The sequence below is a fragment of the Syzygium oleosum genome, unplaced genomic scaffold, assembly GCF_021117445.2.
Source record: "Syzygium oleosum isolate NSW1041296 unplaced genomic scaffold, Sole_v2.1 Sole_v2.06, whole genome shotgun sequence".
Classification (NCBI taxonomy): domain Eukaryota; kingdom Viridiplantae; phylum Streptophyta; class Magnoliopsida; order Myrtales; family Myrtaceae; genus Syzygium; species Syzygium oleosum.
In genome coordinates this window covers 10,439,148-10,461,517 of record NW_026607490.1, presented here as the reverse complement: position 1 = coordinate 10,461,517, position 22,370 = coordinate 10,439,148, and the positions used below count along the sequence as shown (strand labels likewise).

Genomic DNA, 22,370 nt, shown 5'->3' with positions numbered 1-22,370 from the left:
CTCCGTCACCACCACCACAGCCCCTCTCCCTCTCTTTCTCCGTCTCTCCCTCCCTCCTTGTTTTATGGAATATCTCTCATTCGAGAGGAGCCAAATGCTAAGCAAACTCATATCTGAAGCAAAACATAGATTTTGATCAGACATCTATGAATTCAGTGAAAATAATTGCGACGACTTGGGAACTCAGATCAGCCTCAAATGATCATTGAAATGTTGTTGTCATCTTATAGAGCACATAAGATTATTGGACACATTGCATTACGGGGCTTGAACTCGCCTAGAGATTGGACATACCTTTATAAGGATCCTTAAAAATTCCATTGGTGTCAACTTTTTCGTGCTCCAATTTTGTGGAAGTAAGGGAAAGGAAGTCCCAGTCCACACACTGCTTGTCATCAAGATCCATGCTTTGTGCTGCCTAGATGCCGACTTGTTTCCGAATAACCAGGATGTATCGTCATTTTGTAGAAAACATGCGGTATTTTCAGAGTTCAACATCTGCATATTTGGGAAATCTGTCCTATTGCAATGTGGTGGGAGCTCTTCCGATTCACGTGTTTCCCTCCATGCTGAATTTCAGACCATTTTCAAAACCATGACTAGTTTCAACCAAAAGCCCGATTTGGAAAACCATTCACTAAGAAACTGCCATAGGCCAAGAATACTCCGAAAATAACTCTAGATAAAGGAGTTGATTAATAGAAGAATATAGAAATTTAAAAAATAAAAGGAAGTTGGAGACATAGACTCACTATGACCAAATTGAAGTACCTCACAATATTATATGGATCAGGTGTTCGGAAAAGAATGGAGAGCACTTAAGCCATAGAACTTTCCATTCTTCGCAAGAAGACGACAATTATCTAATAAACTTTTTGTATTGAAAACGGTTTGGATGTGAAGCTCGCAGCAGAGATGCAAATTAAAAATTCACCATCATCTGCACATCTTAAACAACTCTCCCATTTTTCCATGTTATACTAAGAAGTATAAACTGTCTTCTAACAGCTCTGCCCCTTCTTCTGCAATTCCTATAACCGAGTCCTCGTTGGCAGAAGTCGAGAAATAACTTTCTTTTTGTCCATAGTTTTATTTCTATTTCAATCATTGTCCCCAGTACATATTCGTTTTGGATCTAATAAACAGAACCAAGATTGGTTGGCTTCTGCACTTTTTACATCCTTGCACTGTATAAAAAACATAAAAAAAACAGAAGTACATGATTGAATCGTAATGCAATGCATACACCAGGCAAAGCGATGAAGTTCCTGCAAATTTCCCTTTCAAAAAGCTTCAAGTAATCCAATTTACTTCATCAAGACGACCGCCTGACGTGTTGTATGCAGGAAAAGTAAACAAAAATTTGCAAACTTCCAAGGTCTGGTTGTTGTGACTTCCATTAGATTGAGGCAGGTGAAGCACAAAACAAAAATTGAATGGTCCGACCTTATCTACAAGTCCATTCCATAAACTGTGAGAGCATCTAGAAATCCACTCAACAGAATATGAGATATCCTTCTTAACAATGCCTAGCCATGTGAAACAACCTGAAGAAATGATTTATTCCTGGATAAGACAAATTTTTAGTCCAACATATGAAGTGCAGTGCAGGCAAGCATATGCTCAGAATAGTCTTTGTAGTTTCCTCCAAATAACAGAGTGGATCAAATTTCTAATTTAACAAGGATAAATATCAGCAACCACGGACTATTTCTTTCAGGAATGTGAAAGCATATCTTCCTAAGACATGGAGATTGACCCTTTCAACAACATTTGCAGAGCCAATATAGTATCAGTCCTAACTCAAACTAGTTGAGCTTTGAAAAGGTGTCAGATAGCAATTGTCTAAGACAAACATGGTTAGGGTCCTCTCGATGACTTGGCTCGGTTTTTCGCCCGTAAATCACGTCAAATCACCTTCACTAGTACATGAATGGTCGTGATAAGAGCCATCACTCGCATGTTCCTTTTCAAGACTTGTCCTACATGGATATAGTCCCAGGTCATTGCACCGTTTCTTGAAGGTTGCTGTTCATTTCTTTATGTTGTGGAGGGTAGGGTCCACCTGGCACTCTTTGAGGCCTTGCTAGGCCTAGGCCATGCTTTAGAAGGGTCACAGCCTCATAGTATTTCCAGTTGTAAGGGTCAATCATCGCCAGGTTAGCCTTAACGAAGGCAAGGAAGGCCTTTCAACACAACCCTCACACCAAGGTTAGGGATCATGAGCCCTCAAATTGTAGAAAAAAGGCTCAAGAGCCTTAGCCAGTTCTCAGCGAGGCTGGCTGAGCCCTAGACACCACACAACAAAGGCCTACTAGTGCTTTCTTGGATGGCGGAAGGCTAGCAATACTTTGCCAAAGCAAGGGTTCCAAACCATCTATTATTTGTAAAAAAAAATTTGACCCATTAGGATGGCGGAAGGCTAGCAACACTTTGCCAAAGCAAGGTTCCTAACCTTCTATTATTTGTAAAAAAAATTTGACTCATTTTTATGTAATACAAATTTAGTGTCTCATACCCGATCCCATCCATACTCAACACATACACGACCCGACCTATATTGCTAAAACACTTTCATGTTTAACTCAATTTAAGCAAATTCATACTCAAACTGAGATGAAAACATGGACTGAGCGAGCACGAGATCAAGAGGGAGTGAAGAGAGAGTCATAGAGGTGAGTTGAGTCTAAGTAAGTTGTAAACATATTTAACACTTAGGTCTGAACCCATTTTGACTAGTCTACTGGTCGACAAAGCGGGCATAACTTTCGATCCGAGTGGGTTTGAGGTGTTCCCTGGAGTTCTGAACCCCATGAAGAACAAATCATCTGCTGTGGCTTTCTTGGGGTCCTTGCAAAATTTCTCATTTGCAAGCACTGCACCGGAAACAAAATTGATCATGTTAATATACTTATCTTAATAGCTCCTCTCATATAGTGTTGCTTTGGCCAACACACTTCAGATACAGAACAATGGTGCAGCTAATCGATTTTCTTTCTTGGAATTCAAACTGCCATCTCACTTATTCGACAAAAATCTAATAATGTTTCGTGTGCTCAACATTGTTGTAAGGAAGAAGATATTGTTTAGACTCATTCTATCATATCAAACAGTTAGACCCACAACAGAAAGAAATTGAACACATGGAGTGAATCTAAAATATTTTATTGCCAGAAGAGAAGGATGTGACTAACGCTGAGGAAATACCAAAGAGCTAGGTTAATCCTCCCCAGATTAACAAATTTCGTTTCTGTTTTTAACTTTGAAGTTTTTGATGAAGTAAAATCAGGACTCAAGGGGATGAACAAGAAAAACCTTGTATGCAAGATTGGGATGATTCAGACGAAGAAATAGCAAATAAGCAGAGACCACTATTGCGGTCAGCTCTGCTATGGCCTGGAGTCAGCAATAATTTAATGTGACATGAAAAAATGGGAGAGTTGTTGAAGATGTCTGTCTGGATGATAGTGACTTTTTAACTTGTACTTCTCCTGTGAGCTTCACATCCGAACCGTTTTAGATATTGAAATTTCATGAGATAATTGTCCTTCTCTGCTTGTGAAGTATGGAAAGTTCTCTGGCTGAGGTGCACTCTATTCTCCACCGAACACCTGCTCTGTATGATATGTGGCAGGGGACTTCAATTTTGTTATAGTGAGTCTTGGTCTCCCACTTATTTTGAACTTTCCTCGAAACAAGGAGAGGGGGATGGGTGGGGTTGGGATGGAGAGTTCCTCAGTAGATGATATGTTATTGCCCAATGACCATTGAGATGAATTATTGACTTATTTTTTACAATCTCTTGTGGAAACTACTAATGATATCATAAGTTATATATGGCTCAATTAATCTGTCATCTTTTCTCTGATCATACAAAACCAACTAGAAGATAGAATAACAAAACTTTATTTTAAAAAATTGAAAAAGTATTGCTTTTTATAGACTTGTCAAACAGGTGGGGTGAGTCAGGTCAGATTCGGGTTGGGTAAAAAATGGTCTAACCCAAATTGACTCATTGACTAGTTTGCCAAGAAAAGTGCCAAAAAATTCTTAAACCTTTTGCATTGATGCCAATTTAGTCCTAAACCTTTTTTTTGTGCCAATTCAGTCATAAACCTTTTGCATTGGTGCCAATTTAGTCCTAAACCTTTTTTTGGTGCCAATTGAGTCCTAAACCTTTTGCATTTGTGCCAATTCAGTTTTAAACATTTTGTCTTTGTGCCAATTCAGTCCTGTTGGTCAATTTTGGCCGGATTTTGCTTACGTGGACGCCGACCGGCCGATCACCGGCGCTGACGTGGACAACTTTTAATAATATTTTAATTTGTTTTTAATTTTTTTCTTTTTTTCTTTTCTTTTTTTTTTCTCTCCCCTCCTCCAGCCGGTTGCCGGACCAGCGACCGGCCGGTGGCCAGAGGCCGGCGCCGGCGAGGCTCGCCCACGCCGGCCACTGGCGAGGCTCGCCCTCGCCGGCCACTGGTGAGGGCGGCCTCACGGCGAGCGAGGCCCGACCTCACCGAGATCCGGCGAGGTCGTGCCTCGCCCGGCCGCCGACGAGGCTCGCCCTCGCCCGGCGAGGCGAGCCTCGCCATGGCTGGGCGAGGCCCGACCTCGCCAAATCCGGCGAGGTCGTGCCTTGCCGAGCCGATCCGGTGAGATCGGGCCTCGCCCAGCAGCCGGCGAGGCTCGCCCTCGCCAGCGATGGCGAAGGCAAGCCTCGCCATGGCTGGGCAAGGCTGGACCCTGCCGGATCTAGTGAGGTCGAGCCTCGCCCAGCCGCCAGCGAGGCTTGACCTCGCCAGATCTGGCGAGGTCGGGCCTCGCCCAGCCATGGCGAGGCTCAAGCCCTCGCCAGCGGCCTCCGACAAGGGCCCAAGCCTCGCCATGGCTGGGCGAGGCCCGACCTCGCCGGATCTAGCGAGGTCGAGGCTCGCCGACGGCTGGGCAAGGCTCGACTTCGCCGTCACTGGCGAGGGCAAGCCTCGCCTAGCCGCCGGCGAGGCTCGACCTCGCCAGATCGGGCATGGTCAAGCCTCGCCCAACGCAAAGCCGCCCTCGACAGTGGCCAGCGAGGGCAAGCCTCGCCAGTGCCCACGCTGGCCTTTGGCCTCTAGCCGGTCGCCGATTTGGCGATCGGTTGGAGGGAGGGGAGAGAAAGAAAAAAATTCAAAAAAAATATGAAAATATTATTAAAGTTGTCCACGTCAGCGCCGGTGACTGGCCGCCGGCCGGTCGGCGTCCGCGTCAGTAAAATCGGGCCAAAATTGACCGGAATGACTGAATTGACACAAAAACAAAAAGGTTTAGAACTGAATTGGCACAAATGCAAAAGGTTTAGGACTCAATTGGCACCAAAAAAAGGTTTAGGACTAAATTGACACCAATGCAAAAAGTTTAAGACTGAATTGACATCAAAAAAATGTTTATGACTAAATTGGCACAAATGCAAAAGGTTTATGACTTTTTTGGCACTTTTCCCCTAGTTTGCCGGACTCAATACTCTAGGCATATCCATGGCTCGCATCTACTTTGCTCCAAATGCCTAGACCTTCCCCACACTCACCCTCGGGGTACCAAGGTCATCGTCGTCATCGAGGGCACACTCCTCGTGGGATTTGTCACCTCCAACCATTTGAACAACACCCTCTTCACTGGAGTCCTGTGCAAGGGGGATGTGTTTGTGCTCTCCATCGGTCTCATTCACTTCCAGCTGAACATTGGAAACATGTATCCACTGGCCTTTGCTGGTCTGAGCAGCCAGAGCCCGGAAGTCATTACCATTGCCAATGCCATTTTCAGAGCAAGGTCATCGATCTCCCAAGATGTGCTCACCAGGCGTTCCAAGTGGACAAGAAGATCATTGACTACCTTGAACCACAGTTTTGGTATGACAATGACTAAGGGTGCCCAGGGGGCGCCGCCACCCTCTGCAATCATTAGGGAGGGTGGTTTGACCCTCAACGGTGGCAGGGTAGAGTCCGCGTGGGCCTAGGCCATGTTCTAACGTGGTTGCCGCCCCCTAGCATTTCCAGTGGCGAGGGTCAATCGTCCCCGTTGCAACATCGGCCCAGTGAAGATCATGCCACACTCACAAGCACCATAAAGCCCCTATCCCCTCCCTCCCTCCTTAAATTGCAGAGCAACGGCTTGCACGTCCTCTCCACGGATGGCGGCGAGCTAGCAACACTTTGCCAAAGAAAGGTTTCCTATCCTTCTAGCTTTTTGAAAGAAATAAGCACATTTTTTAAACAAAGTTTTCTTGTTATATCATCTAATTGGGTTTGCATGATCAGTGTCAAGTGTCCAATAAAGGGCCTATGCCACACAAGCTGCCACATCACGTTCCCAGAAAATGTTGTCAGATAATAGCTGAAGAGCATCGATTCCAAAATAATTGAAAGCTTAGCCAATGATTGGATAATTAAAATCATAGTTATGTCCTCAGGTTTAATATTTTGTCTAAACTGAATGCCAATTTGGTTTCATCACGTGCTTCTAATTTTCGGATCGCTCTCACACCATGTCAACAGTGAATATTATGCAAAGAATAAAAATGTTGTCATCGTGTTTTTTATTCTAGGAATTAATGTACACAAGAATGGTCCCAAAAAACTGCGGGAGTTTGCTATCAGTAAATCAGTCATAGTTACATAACTAATCAATAAAAAACTGAAAATCAAAAACAAATTACAACATTCCAGAAAAATATGTGTGTGTGTTGACGGCGAACAGTAAATCCTCGGTTGATCTCAATAACAGCTACCGATCTTCATCACAGAGCATGAACACTTAGCATTTTCATAACTTCCCTTTGATTAATAGGCAGTAGATATAATCAACGAATGACTTTGCATGATTACAAAACTCATGTTACCATGCTCAGTCATAGATCTATATAATCAAATAAACTAGGTGAGCCCTATTACTCTATATTTTGCACGATCACTCATTATACTCATTATTCTTCCTTTAGTTATACGCTGACCATGGTCACATCTCTATTTGTTCTTCTCTAGGGTTTCGACAAGAGACTTGATCTTGTCAGCTGTCAGTGGCTTTGCAAGGCACTCATCCAGACCCGCTTCCATGAAAGCTTCCTTGTCGGCTCCGGCGTCCACTGAAGTCACTCCCACGATCATGCTCTCTACCCCCATTGCTCGCAGCTCCTTCGTCGCCTACACGTGAAAACAAGGAAGAAATTGTACATCATAGCTCCACTTGATATTGGACATATGTATGTATCAAATATGAGACGGATGACGAATTAATTAATTTTTACTTCTGTGCCATCCATGATGGGCATTTGCAGGTCCACGAGAATAATATCAAAAGATGAACCAGAAAGGTGAAGATCCAAGGCCTCCTTTCCATTTGTGGCAGTTTGAGTCTGGACTTGTTTTGCTACTTCGAGCTTGCTCACAAGTCTCTCATGTACTTTACGCACGAGCAATTCATCATCCACAATCAACACAGATAACTTTTCTCTCATCGGTCCGGAGTTATCACTGTCCACATCACGTCCATCGTCGATCCTCGTGCTGGGGCTCGCCATTGTCTCTGATGGTTTTCCTGGAAAATAAATTGAAAAGACTGAAGATCATATGAGTTTGAGTTCACCATGTTTTCCCGAATGGAAAAAAAAAAAGGATGAATGATAAGGAATATGGTTTATCACAACCACTTTGTTATTTGATTATGGTTGATTTTGGCCGTGTTTTTAACATGCAACAAGTTTAAAATTTTTAGCATGTCATATGCATGGCTTATGGTGTACTTACTAGAGTAGTTCAGTTTTCTCTGTTAATGTTGATGCAAGGATGATAATGATGACATTGTTTATTAAACTAATTAACGATGAATGACAAGAAAAAATAGTATATGGGTGAAGTGATGAATAAAAAATAATTCCAGGAATAAAGAGTTGGTTGCAAGGATAAAATTTGTCAAGGGATGAATGACAATAAAGCAAAAAGACAAAAGAGTGAAAATATAAGATAGAGATCGTGAACATGCATGAAGATTTTTATGATTGTTGAAAGGGTAGTTTAGTCTTCTCCATAATTAGTGAGCCATAATGCTCACTATATATATATAGATGATGTAATTTGATTAAGTTAATGACGATTGTGTTTTTCAACATGGTATCAGAGCCAATAAACAAAACCCTAGTCCTTCAACTGTTACCCTAGCCACCGGAGGCCACTGTTGTCACCGGAGAAGTCACTGCCGCTGGCCTTGGAATCTACGCTGGCGGCGGCTACCACGACTCCTGCAACAACCGCACCGCCGGCGTCCGCAACGTCCACAACGTCCACGACTCCCGCGACTCCGGCGACTCTTCCGACACCATTCCGGCATTGATTCATCCGTTGATTCACCAAATCGACACCTCGTTACTGTCGCTTTGAGTCGTCCTGAGTCGCGCCAACATTGCCTAGTTCTAGTCCGGCATCGCTGGGCCTTGCTGAACTCAGATCTGGCGATGTTCCACCAAGTTCTGAAGCCGCGAGTTTGAGTTTGAGTTTGAATTTGAAGCAACGACGAAATCCAGAGTCCACGAGTGTTGCTGGTTCTACGAGCGTAGCTGGTTCCACAGAGCCGTCAACGATGACCTCCAGAGTCCACGAGTTTTGCTGATTCTACGAGGGTTGCTGGTTCATGAGTGTTGCTGGTTCCACAGAGCTGCCAACGATGTCCTTCAGAGTCAAAAGGTGAGTGAGAGGAAAGTGAAGTCACAAGGTGGGCCTTGCTCGTACTCAAGTGTAAACGAGCATTATAGGTTCAGCAGCCAGAAGAAATATTTGAGAATGGGAATATTAATTTTTGGTGAATCACACTGTTATTTGCCCGACGCATATCACATAGGCGTTCTTTTCTTGCAAAACTAAAGTCCCTGCCTCGTGTTGAAGTTTACTTGCGATGATTGATTATTGGGTTTGTTAATGCCCTATGTTGATTTGTGCTTCTATCATGATGAGTTATTATGTTTGGTGGTAATTGGTGGTAATTATTACAATTGGTGCACAAGGTGCAAATTTCGGTTAAGTTTATTTTGATATTATTATTGAGTTATGGCTGGCAATTCTGGAAACACGGATACCAGTCTTACTAATCTGAAGTTGACCTCTGTTAAGCTCGATGGGACCAATTACCCTTCTTGGTCTATGGCAGTCGAAACGTATCTTTTAGCCACCAAACAGCTGAGTTATCTGACTTCATCTCCACCTACGGATAAAACAAAGGAGGATGATTGGCGTTCTGGCGATGCTGCTATTCGAACATTGTTGTGGAATACCATGGATTCCAAGATTAGTCCTCAGTTTATGCAGTGTACATCAGCCAAAGCTATTTGGGACAAATGTGCTCTTATGTTTTCGGGTCGTGATAATATGACCCGTGTTTGTGATGTGTGGGAGGAGCTATTTGACCTACGTATTGGAGACATGTCTGCATCTGACTACTATTCTAGATTCACCACCCTTTGTGAGAAATTGGATACTTATTTGCCTACCACTGATGACATTAGAGAGTTGGCTAAGCGCCAACAGGATATGAGAGTCGTGTTATTTCTCCGGGGGCTTGGTCCTACTCATTCTTCTCTCCGACAACAGATTATCTCCCAGGGTACTCTTCCATCAGTAGATGAGGTCTTTTCTCGGGTCCTTCGATGTGTGCCTGACTCATTATCATCTGCACCTGTAGCAAGTGCTATGGTCTCTCAGTCTTCTGGTGGCCGTGGAGGCCGAGGACGTGTTCCTCGGGGTCGTGGCAGGTCTGTCTTTTCTCTTGGTCGTGGCCGAGATGGTGGTAGGGGTGCCGGAAGTTCTCGTTATTGCAACCATTGTCAGCGAGCTGGCCATACTGAGTCTTATTGCTATACCCTACATCCTGAGCTTCGTCCACGGGCTGCTTATGCCGAAGCAGTAGAATCTCCAGTACAAAAGGTTCCTGATAAGTCACAGGAGTTACCTAGTACCATTATGCTGACTCGCGCCGAGTATGAGTCCTTAGTGCGTCACAACCAGGTGGTGGATTCCTCTGCTCCTACTGCTACTTTGGCACAGACTTCTTCAGGTAGTCCGTCCTGTTTACTCTCTTCTGCGCCCACTTCCTGGGTCGTAGACTCTGGTGCTACAAATCATATGACCGGTAATTCTAAGCTGTTGTCTGATATTACTTTTATGTCACCTAGTTCCGTTACACTTGCTGATGGTTCACAGTCCCATATCACTGGTCAAGGGAATGCAACCTTGGGTCCCTCTCTTACTCTTTCATCTGTTTACCATTTGCCAGCTTTCCCATATAACTTGCTCTCTATTAGTTCTCTTACTAGAGATTTGAATTGTTCTGTAACGTTTACTTCCACTCGTTGCGTCTTTCAGGATCTGAGGACCGGACGGATGATTGGTGGCGGACATGAGTCCAATGGGCTGTACTACCTGAACAAAGACCTCATTACTGCGGCTGCTCAAAAGAAAACTGCTTCCGACTTATTTCAGATGCATTGTCGTATGGGTCATCCACCACCTGACATTCTTCGTCATTTTTCACCTGTTTCAAAATCTATGAGTCCTATCCAGTGTGATGCATGCCAATTTGGCAAACACCATCGGGTGTCGTTTCCTTCTCGTGTCCAGCGTCGTGTGTCTAGTCCTTTTGAGTTGGTCCATTCTGATGTCTGGGGACCGTGTCGTGTCAGCGATATGTCTGGTTATAAATATTTTGTTACATTCGTGGATGATTATTCCCGAATGACATGGTTATATTTAATAAAAGATCGAACTGAAGTTTTTTCATGTTTCCGTATGTTTTACTTTGAAATTCTCAATCAATATCATGTTTCTATTAAATATTTGCGTTCTGATAATGCCAAAGAATATATGGCTGTTTCCTCTGGTTTTCAATCATTTCTTATATCTCATGGGATTTTGCATCAGACTTCTTGTCCTTATACCCCCCAACAGAATGGAGTGGCTGAACGAAAAAATCGGCATCTCCTGGATGTGGCTCGTTGCCTCCTTTTTCATATGAACCTCCCCAAAATGTACTGGGGGCATGCTGTTCTTACAACATGCTATCTCATAAATCGCCTTCCATCCTCAGTGCTTCATGGGGGCATACCTTTCTCTACTATCCATCCCACAAGTCCACTTTTTACTTTACCACTTCGTGTGTTTGGGTGTGTCTGTTTTATGCATCGTCTTGCTCCTGGTCGTGATAAACTCGATCCACGGGCCCACAAATGTGTGTTTCTTGGGTATTCTCGAACTCAGAAAGGGTATAAGTGTTATAGTCCAGTTAGTCGGCGGTTGTATGTCTCAGCAAATGTAACCTTTTTCGAGGATCAGTCATATTACTCCTCTACAGCGGGTCCTTCTGAAGATGTTCCATCTTCGACTATGGCTCCACTACCGCCTATTCCCTTAGCGAGTATGCCTGAGTCATCAACGTCATCGCCTAGTTTTCAGTTCGCCGACAAGACCTATCAACGGCGCCGGTCTGTTCAACGTGAGGTAGTACAGTCACCGCCTGCATTGGATATGCATGATTCTCCACCAGTCAATGTCCCATCTTCTGATCCACCAGTTGCTTCTGAGCCTGATTCTACTATTGACATTCCCATTGCATTGCGCAAAGGTACACGTTCTTGTGTTGGTCAACCCAATCCTCGGTTTACTCCCTATAGTGGTTTGTCTTGTCATACACATACTCGTTACCCTCTTTCTCAATTTTTATCATACGATTGTCTTTCTCCTACATATTCCTCGTTTGTTGCTTCTTTATCTGCTGTATCTGTGCCAAGTACTCATTGCGAGAGGCTCTTGCTCATCCAGGTTGGCGACAAGCTATGGAGGATGAAATGCAGGCACTACAGGATAATGGGACATGGCAACTTACATCGTTACCTGCTGGGAAACAGGCTGTGGGTTGCCGTTGGGTTTTCATAGTGAAGTTTCAACCAGATGGCACTGTTGAGCGTCTGAAGGCACGTCTAGTTGCCAAAGGTTACACCCAGACATATGGAGTTGATTATGATGATACATTCTCTCCTGTAGCAAAGATACCTTCCGTTCGTGTTTTCATCTCTCTTGCTGTCCATTATGGTTGGACTCTTCACCAACTTGATGTCAAGAATGCCTTTCTTCATGGGGACTTGGTAGAGGAGGTATATATGGAGCAACCCCCGGGGTTCGTTGCTCAGGGGGAGTCTACCAGTGTTTGTCGTCTACGCAAGGCATTATATGTGTAACATCCTGAATTTTGACCTGTTATCGGGATCAATAAAGTGTATATTAATTCTCGTTTGATTTTAGTAAGTCTCGCCCGGACTTGATCAATCACGGGATACTAACCAAATGGGAAAGGCTAAATAGGATCAGGTACGTGGACTAAGGACCCGATCGCGATTGAGTGCCGAGTTCGAGAAACATCGAGGGAATATTTTGGACCAATATGGGCCGATCTTAGGAAAATGACGGATTGATATAGTCAGATACGTACGATCGGATCGCGGGTGATTCCGCACGACCGAAAGTACGCCTGACTAACGAACCCCGGTTTTAATCCAAACGATCGCGACCCCCGGTACTAGTGATAATTCCTCTCGTTCTCTCGAAATTTGAGACCATCATGACTCAGACAATCCTAGGTCGATACGCGTACCACCTAAACAGCCGACCGTTAGTGAGAGGCCCTAAGACTTCGAAACGAGTTATTTTGATCGCAATATTGAGCCCAAACTTCGATATCAAAATTTCAAGGGTAATTACGACTATTTGGTAAGACGGACGTCATTTTATAGTGGCCAAATAAGTTTGGGACAAGAACAGCTGAATATAGAAATTTCGACAGAAATTGGGGAAAATTACAATTTTGCCCCTGGGGACCTCGATGCTCGTTTCCGAGGCCAAACGAAATTATTTTTCGGAATCGATGCCATTTTGGGGCAACCATGCACGTCTGGAGTGCATACGGTCAAAAATTGGAATTTCGACCCCGGAACGAAAAATTACGGTTTTACCCCTCGAGACTTTTGGACCGGTTTTCGAGGGCTTAAAGGATGAATTTTAAGGATCCGACACCGGATTATGTCTACCATGAATATATAGGACCGGTATGGACAAAAATTGAAATTTCGGTTCGGGATCGAAAAAATTACGAAAATGCCCCTAGGCCAATTTTAATTAATTCCGAAAATTGAATTTAATTAGGGGTTTAACCAAGGTTAAATGGGACTAACCAGGTCTGGTCAGCCTTGGGTTAGTGACAAATGACCATTTTACCCCTAAATTATTGGATGAGAAGGAAAGATAGCCATTGGATCAAGGGCAAAATTGTCCAATTGGCCTAGATTGAGACACATGGAATCCACTCACACTTGTTGACCCATATTTGACCAGACATTTCTCTCTCTCTCTCCCATTCTGTTCTGATCTGCCGAGCCATTCTCCTCCTCCCCTTCCCCGTGAATTTCTTTTCCCGTTTCTGTTTCTGGCGTGCACGGTTCTGTCCATTCTGGTACTGTTCACGCCGGAACAGTACCAGCCGGAGCTGTCCCCGCCAAGCCAGCACCACCAGCAGCCCTTTCTGCTCAAGACAAGCCACCACAGCCCCGGTTTCAGCCTAAACAGAACAGAAACAGCAGCTAATTGTCTTCGCCGGTGTCGCTGCGGACCGCCGGCTTGCACCGGAGCGCCGCCGTCGATCCTTACCGTTCGTCGGTGATCGACCGCCCGTTCCCGTCGTCCCGAATCGTTAATAGGCGAGTATAAACCCCTAAACCCCTAATTAGTCTAATTGTGCATTTTTAGGGGTTAATTAGGCTTAATGGTGTGTGGGATGTTTTGTATGGGTCATTAGGACCTAATGAGATGATTTAATGGTGGTTTAATGGCCTAAATTGTGATCTGGTCTGGTACTGTTCATGAGTACCGAAAATGCTAAATTTTGTTCAAGTTTTGTACTAATTGAGTTCAATGGTTAATGACTTAAAATTAGGCATTTGGTAGACTAATTAAGCTTATTTGAGGCTTAATTATGTGTATTTGGTGGTTGGATGTTTAGGGTAGGTGATTAGGGCTTAATGAGATGGTTTAAAGGTGAATTAGTGCCTAAATGTGCATTTTTCCTGGTACTGTTCATGGGGCTCCGAAATTGTTTTAATTTGTCTAAGTTTGTACTAATTGGGTTCAATTGTTGGTGACCTTGAATTGGTCATTATAGGGCTTAATTAAGCTTAATTGAGGCTTGATTATGTGTATTTGATGTTTGGGTGATTATAGTATTTGATTGAGGCCTAATGGAATTGTTTAGGGGTAGTTTGGTGCAAAATGGACATTCGGTTCTGGTACTGTTCACCAGAACCGAATTGTACCATTGGGCTTAATTGGAGACTTAATTGGTTCTTTGGCTATTGACTTGAGTTTAGGCATTTTTAGGGGTTGAGTAGGACTTGTATGAATCCTATCGTATGACCCCGAAGTGGTGAAAACGAATATTGAGATTGAATTGCCCAAGGCGGGCCTTAGGCGCATTAGATTGAGGTGTGAAATGAATGCGCGGAATGAACTTGAAATGGATTGGATTAGAGTGGAAATGCTTGGGTATGCCAAGAATGAGATGAACATGTCTAATTTGAGCATGGTTATGCTTGGTGTTTTGGCATCGATATTTAACCTTAAATTCCCGAGCATATGTTTTGCATATCAAGTGGTGATTGGTTGAAATTGAGTGAAACGATGTACTTGCCTGAGTTATAATCAATTGTGGCCTTCGGGTCGGGCCTACGGGTCGTTTTATCAACTGTGGCCTTCGGGTCGGGCCTACGGGTCGTTATAATCAATTGTGGCCTTCGGGTCGGGCCTACGGGTCGATTTATCAACTGTTGGCCTTCGGGTCGGGCCTACGGGTCGTTTTATCAACTGTGGCCTTCGGGTCGGGCCTACGGGTCGTTATATCCAACTGTGGGCCTTCGGGTCGGTATAATTGCACTTGACTTATAGTGATGCCAAATGCCTAACCTGCAGGGCTATGAGACATTATATTGGGCTGTGAGCTCGGGTGAATTAATGTTGTATTACTGGTTCATATTTTGATGCGTTTTATTTACCTTCTGGAGGTGCACATTAGCCTAGTTTAGGATTAGTGGTTTGTACTTGATGAGTTTTCTCACGGTTGTGGTAAAACCGACATTTTCAGACCCCCGTCCATAGAATGCCGAGGAGCAGGACCCCGAGCCCGAGATAGAGTTTGAGGCTATGAGTTCAGAGGAGGAACCAGAGCATTCCGAGAATTCTTCCGAGACGTCTGGGTCTGACCCCAACTGGATATCCTAGGGCAGACCTCAGTTTTAGGGGCGAGGGCCGATACTTTTTGACTGTAGCCTCTAGTGGTTAATCGATCCCCCTAGGCCACCGATCCCTTTTTGTACTCGTAGCCCTTTTGTTGTAGCTCTGGTTTTAATGGATATTGTATATATAAGTGTTATAATGAATGTATATGTTGTTTTTAATCGTTTGAATTTTGTTGGCTTGTGCTACTCATGGTTGCTTTTAAATTGTCTGGGTGTATATATATAATATATATACGTCGTTTCCGCATGTGGCGTGTTTTCTCTGATTTGGGTTTTCGGGTCGGTGACGTAACCTGGGAGCGTCGCACCTTATTTCGACCTATACGCGGATGTTCATGCTTCGTGGGGTACGGGGCGTGACAATATGGATTGAAACAGTCTCCTCGTGCCTGGTTTGGTCGTTTTAGTGATGCAGTTATTCGGTTTGGTTTGCGACGTTGTACCGTAGATCATTCTGTATTTAGCTCTACTTCCCATGCTGGATGTGTTCTCCTGATTGTGTATGTGGATGATATTATCATTACTGGTAGTGATTCTGTGGGCATAAAAAAATTGAAACAGTTTTTACAGGCAGAATTTAGCACAAAAGATATAGGTTGTTTGCGGTATTTCTTGGGCATTAAGGTGGCCTACTCACGTGATGGTATCTTATTATCACAGCGGAAATATGTATTGGATATTCTTAGTGAGGTTGGTTTTCTTGGAGCGAAGCCTGTTAATACTCCGATGGATCCTAATGTGAAGCTTGATGCAGAACAAGGTGAATTACTTCATGATCCAAGTAAGTATCGGAGACTGGTGGGTAAGCTCAATTATTTAACTGTTACCCGACCAGATATCTCTTTTGCGGTTAGTGCTGTTAGTCAATTTATGAGTACTCCTCGTACTACACATTGGGATGCAGTGCTACGTATAGTTAAATACTTGAAGGGAGCACCAGGTAAAGGGATATTGTTCAAGAATCATGGACATCTTGATGTTATTGGCTACTCTGATGCTGATTGGGCTGGTTGTCCTTTTGATAGGCGATCAACTTCTGGTTATTGTGTATTCTTGGGAGGCAATCTTGTGAGTTGGAAAAGTAAAAAACAACAGGTGGTGTCTCGATCGAGTGCTGAGGCGGAATATCGGGCCATGGCTCATGTGACTAGTGAGTTGATTTGGTTGAAGATGTTATTATCCGAACTTAGTATGTCTTTTTCAGCTCCCTCAGTTCTGTGTTGTGATAACCAGTCTGCTATGCATATCGCTTCAAATCCAGTTTTTCACGAGCGTACGAAGCACATTGAAGTAGATTGCCATTTTGTGCGAGAAAAGATTCAAAACAAGGAAATAACACTTCAATACACACGGACTGAAGACCAACTTGCTGATCTTTTCACTAAGTCATTGCAAGGTAGTAGAGTGATTACTTTGTGTAACAAGTTAGGGCTCTTTGATGTTTATGCCCCAACTTGAGGGGGAGTGTTGAAAGGGTAGTTTAGTCTTCTCTATAATTAGTGAGCCATAATGCTCACTATATATATATAGATGATGTAATTTGATTAAGTTAATGACGATTGTGTTTTTCGACAATGATATAATAGATGAAGCTCTCTATGCAATGCTTTTACTTTTGCGAAAGAGGAGATACCAAAGGTAAAATCAGAATGGAAAGAAAGCTCTAATCAATGCCATTTCAACATGCACTGCAATCTGGAATATATATAGTGAAAAGAGAAGATAGAAAAGTTGGATTTCTTACATGATCCAACGAGTGGATTCTCAATGCTATTAATGGCATCAATGGCATGATGAAGAAGAACACACAACAAAGATGAATAACTTCAGAGTCAAATATATGACCCATCATGCCAAACAAGTTGCATTGGTAGTTGGCCTTCTGTTTTGGCATAATCTTCCAATCTCTACTTTATAGCATTTATTCGTTATCTTATTGATCGAAAGGTTCTGATTAATGTAGGATGTTAATGGTGATCACGCAGAAGTTTCCCCGATTATGATGGCACGCGGCCCTTTCGTGACAGGATAATACCTAGGAGAACATTAACTTGAATTAATATGTTTTCCATTTTAGGACAAACAATTTACCTTAACAATGAAAATACATGAAAATAAAGAGATTTCTTGCTTAGGTTTTGACTAATTCTTGGGCTATGATTAGTGTATTTAGACGAATTATGGTTTTGAACTATCTATATGATCAAGACCCAAAAAAAAAAAAAACTATCTATATGATCTGGGGATTGTGGCCTATCTCAAGAAAATTACCCAATTAGTTCTAAATTATTTGTACGGATGCCAATTCAGTTATAAACTTTTCAATTTTGTCAATTTAATCCTAAACATTTGTATAAAATTCCAACGTAGTCCTAATCAATTTTTGCTTGAAATGGCTGACATGGCAATTCAGTTATTGCCGATCGTCCTACGCGGCACATCGCCACATCAGCAGTTTCCAACGAAAATTGGCTAAAAGAACTACATTGGATTTTGTGCAAAAGTTTAGGACTAAATTGGTAAAATTAGATAGTTTAGGACTGAACTGGCATATGTACAATAAGTTTTGAACTAGTTGGAAAATTTCCTTGCCTATCTCTGATCTCCATATTCTCAAAGATTGAGCTAATAACATTTTATATAAAATTATGAAAAAAATATATCTATTATTTCGTCTAATATAATGACGCAGTTGAAACAAGGATAAACACAAGTAAAATTCGCAAAACATGTACGCACAAACAAATCTGCTTAAGGCGCAAGCTCAAAGAAAAGCCTCTTATAATCATGTCACTAACTCAAAAGGATAAGCGAAATTACGCGAAAATCCAACACCTTATTATATGCATAAAACCCTAACTAGAAAACTTGGAAAGTAAGCCTAGTTTAAAATATAACAATATCATATAAAATACAAAATAATTTCTGAAATAACAAAATAACCTCCTATACATATCTAAATCAAAAGCATCAAACAAATAAAAAATATTAATTCAACGTCAAATTTCAATGATGTCTCAATTGCTTCTTGCACCATATTGCTAATGTTGAAAAAAACTCGACCTCAAGTTTTGATATGTCAAATTGCGAGTGCAAGTTTCATTACTTCAAGAAAACATTCCAACCATATTCTTCGATGGAACAAAATTTTCAATTTCTTGCTCCTGAACAACCTTCTCAGTAGGACATTTTGCAAATTCAATTCCTTCATGGTTGTTATTCCCCTGCCTCCAATGGCCGCGGTCATCACCACCACGATCCCACTGACTAGCACCGTAATCATAACTTCAATCCCACTGTTCATCTGCATGGTCATAACCTATTAACCGCCACATTCGTCCAGCTCCGCACTTGTACCAACCGCCACCACGACCACCTTTCCCGCATCGCCCGCTGTACTGATTCCGGCTGAGGGCATCATCGCGGTCATCGTCTTCAACTCAGCCAAAGCCACGAGCTTCGTACTGACTTCGGAGATCGTCTCCCTGCCTGTTCCCATACAAATCAGATTCCTCTGCATAGGTCGGTTGGTTGTCCCTAGACCGAATCGCTGAGCAAGCATGTTTAGAAGTCCCTCGTACAACTGCCTCCATGGTTCGTAGAGATGAAGATGCCTATGGAAAGGGGGAAATTACCCAAAAAAAAGTCCTAAACTTTATGCACTTGTGCCAATTCAGTCATAAACCTTTTAATTTAGCCAATTTAGTCATAAACCTTTAACATTCGCCAATTTAGTTCTAAACTTTTTGACGATTTGTCAGTTTAGCAAGTTCAAGCAATTTTGGCAAAAAATCGCTGACGTAGTGGTTTAGTCAACACCAACAATTTTTTATTTTTCTAAATTTTTTTATTTTTTTTCGTCTCATCCTTTTTCTTTCCTTTTTTTCAACCTTGGCTTGATGCCCTCGCCTATGATTGGAAAGGTCGTTCCTCGCTCGTGGCTAGTGAGGCCTAGGGTTAGGGTTAGGAAAAAAAGGAAATGAAAAAAGGAAAAAATAATTATTAAAAAAATTTCCACGTTAACGTCGACCGGCCGACAAGCCACATAGGACGGTCCGGTCAATGCTAAGTAGACCACCACATCAATGATTTTCAACTAAAATTGGCCGGAATGACTAAATTTGACAAATCATCAAAAAGTTTAGAACTAAATTGCCAAATAGTCAAAAAGTTTAAGACTAAATTGTCGCAATAGAAACATTTAGAACTAAATTGGCACAATTGCAATAAGTTTAAGACTATTTTGGCCAAATTAAAAGGTTTAGAACTGAATTGGTGTACATGCAATAGGTTTAAGAGTAAATTGGCCAAATTGAAAAGTTTGGAACTGAATTGACACAAGTGCATACGGTTTAGGACTGTTTGATAATTTTTCCCTATGGAAAGTGTTCTTTTGCAATCTACATTATTCAATCTTTTCAATATATTAGACCCGGCACAAGAAATTCTCTTTACTAGGTAGCCTTATTTGAGATATGCTAAAGAGTCGTAAAAGAAATGAAGAAAAGGTACAACGATGGAATCTTCATCAAAAACCATTTCCATATCAGGTGATACGCATTCTTTGAGCAGGAGAAGACAAAGTCAAACAAATCGCCAAGTCGTCGTAGTTGTTATAGACCTGTTTTTTTGGTCGTCGTAGTTGTTATAGATTTGAGAAGGGGAAAATAGATAAAACCTCTGAAGACTTGGCATAATCTGCAGGGACACTTGCTGAATAAACTATACACTGGGTCAAACATTCTCATCTATAAAGAGACATCACGTTGCCATGCAACTCCTCACTCCTCCCTCAAGCAATACTAGTCTGTGCAAGGATTAGAATTTGAGATCAAGGCCCTAACTCCTATCCACAACCACAATGAAGTTTCTTCCGATTAGCTTTATCATATTGGCTTTGGCAGCTGCCACAGCTTTTGCTTATGACCCGAGTCCTCTTCAGGACATATGCGTGGCCACTAAAGACACGAACTCTGGAGGTTGGTCCTTCATTCTTGCATTATTCATGCCCTTCACTTCTGCATTATGATGTCTAAACTTTAACGCGAATTCTTTTTGTTATGCAGTGTTCGTGAATGGAATGTTCTGCAAGGACCCAAACCAAGCCACAGCTGATGATTTCGTCTTTATGGGGTTCAGGAATCCTGGAAACACATCGAATCCGCTAGGATCAAAAGTCACACCGGCATCCGTCAATGAATTTGCAGGACTCAACACTCTTGGAATATCCATGGCACGTCTCGACTTCGCTCCCGGCGGCCTAAATCCTCCCCACACTCACCCTCGTGGAACTGAGGTTCTGGTCGTGGTGGAGGGTACGCTACTTGTTGGCTTTGTCACATCCAACCAATTAAACAACACTCTCTTCACCAAAGTCCTGTACAAGGGGGACGTGTTTGTGTTCCCTATTGGTCTCATTCACTTCCAGTTGAATATCGGAAACACATATGCGTTGGCCTTTGCTAGTCTTAGTAGCCAGAATCCAGGAGTCATTACCATTGCTAATGCTGTCTTCGGAGCAAAGCCACCCATTTCTGACGATGTTCTCACCAAGGCCTTCCAAGTGGACAAGAAGGTTGTTGACTACCTCCAGAAGCAGTTTTGGTATGACAACAACTAAAAGAATCTACGACCAAAATAAGCTACACAAATAATTGAATTAAAACATTAACCTTGTTTCCGTAAGTGGTTGCTATACACACAAAATTAATCTATGTACCTCATGTATGACTGATTCGAATAAAAGATTGTTCTCTCTCTCTCTCTCTCTCTCTCTCTCTCTCTCTCTCTCTCTCTCTCTCTCTCTCTCTCTCTCTCACAATGATGACGACCAGATTCATGCCTCAACTAAATGGCTAAAGTGAAACGAAATGCACACCCTGGCGGAAGTGTACAATAATATTCAACTATGATGAACTTGGAAGTCGGAACAATGTTGTTTAAGATAAAATTTATTTATCAGATCGATGAAATGTGTACTCTGAAAAGGGTATCATCAAAATTATATGGTACCCTAATTAATAGTCTGATTTCAAAGTCTTGTGATTGGGTTTAGAGACTGTTTGAAGAAATCATAAAGGTGATCATTTCACACATTGCCGTCAGGTGGCCAAAAAGAAAAAGAACAATTGTGGTTACATCATCCGGAAGAAAGAAGATGCAGAAAAGTATTTCACGAGTTCGAGTTTGATAAATTACAGTGGATAACATTTCTCATTTTTTCTCGGACGTACTAAATTCTGCAGATAACTTATCTGTTTCGTTAATATGGCCAAAAGAAAAATCTTTCCTGCATTCATTTTCCATCTATAGTCAAAACATCGGTTTGAAACCTCGTAATTCAGCAGGAAAATATTTTCTCGAATTGTCTGTCACACACAATACAGTTTATAGGATTGTATGCATGTCTGTAGGACAAAGTCAAAATTTCGAATCAGATATGTATGGCATATATCTATTTCTTGAAGCAATCAATATTATAAACCATAAATGGATGTAGCAGGTAAATGCAGAGACACGAATGCGGTACTTGCTATGCTCTTATTTTGACAATTTCCAGAAGAACTAGAAAGCTGAGTTGCGTCTCAACATCAGCTTGCAATAATTTATGACTTTATGGCTATTGTACCGAACAAATTTAGACATATCATGGTTCAGAGGAAAATTTAAAGAGCCAGCGCATAAAACAGAGCATAGGCATCTAATCCACTTATGTGAATTCAACAAAAATAATCCTATCGAACCTGAGCCAGAATCCAAAAGGAGTACTCAAGAATTGACAGAGTGAAGATGAATGTCTCCTTACACTGACTTGATTATTTGTGTTTGGTGCGTGGACTCCGGTTCGGTTCTCATGATAACTCGATGTCCTAAGTCTTAACTATTCCCTCCATTGGTGTTATTTCTCCTCGCTCTGGTTGCATGGAAGCTCAAGAGTAGGGAAAATTACAGATTACATCAGATTACGTCTCAAGAACCTTAATTTAGATGGTTGGTTACACAAAAGGAAAAACAATGA

The 22,370-nt window shown here is 42.3% G+C and overlaps 3 protein-coding genes across 5 annotated transcripts; 2 read left to right on the top strand and 1 right to left on the bottom strand.

Moving 5' to 3' along the window:
- Positions 1 to 6,768: 6,768 nt before the first annotated feature.
- LOC130138357 (two-component response regulator 24-like) lies at positions 6,769 to 17,087 on the bottom strand. 3 transcript variants are annotated; one of them, XM_056312168.1, is made up of 3 exons: positions 16,986 to 17,087; positions 7,280 to 7,569; positions 6,769 to 7,175 (listed from the first exon to the last, which is right to left on the bottom strand). In XM_056312168.1, exons 2-3 carry the CDS (start codon positions 7,550 to 7,552, stop codon positions 6,999 to 7,001), a joined length of 450 nt encoding a protein of 149 aa, XP_056168143.1. In that variant the 5' UTR covers positions 7,553 to 7,569; positions 16,986 to 17,087; the 3' UTR covers positions 6,769 to 6,998. The 3 variants fall into 3 exon arrangements, with proteins under 3 accessions (XP_056168143.1, XP_056168145.1, XP_056168144.1); XM_056312170.1 differs by having other exon boundaries at positions 6,769 to 7,166; XM_056312169.1 differs by having other exon boundaries at positions 16,966 to 17,083.
- On the top strand, positions 8,541 to 10,420 carry LOC130138508 (uncharacterized). The gene is made up of 2 exons (XM_056312728.1): positions 8,541 to 10,149; positions 10,383 to 10,420. Exons 1-2 carry the CDS (start codon positions 9,072 to 9,074, stop codon positions 10,418 to 10,420), a joined length of 1,116 nt encoding a protein of 371 aa, XP_056168703.1. The 5' UTR covers positions 8,541 to 9,071.
- A 3,065-nt stretch (positions 17,088 to 20,152) lies between the features above and the next one.
- LOC115662180 (germin-like protein subfamily 1 member 7) lies at positions 20,153 to 20,987 on the top strand. The gene is made up of 2 exons (XM_030584361.2): positions 20,153 to 20,331; positions 20,419 to 20,987. The coding sequence occupies exons 1-2, from the start codon at positions 20,214 to 20,216 to the stop codon at positions 20,970 to 20,972; spliced, it is 672 nt and encodes a 223-aa protein (XP_030440221.1). The 5' UTR covers positions 20,153 to 20,213; the 3' UTR covers positions 20,973 to 20,987.
- The last annotated feature ends 1,383 nt before the right edge of the window (positions 20,988 to 22,370 follow it).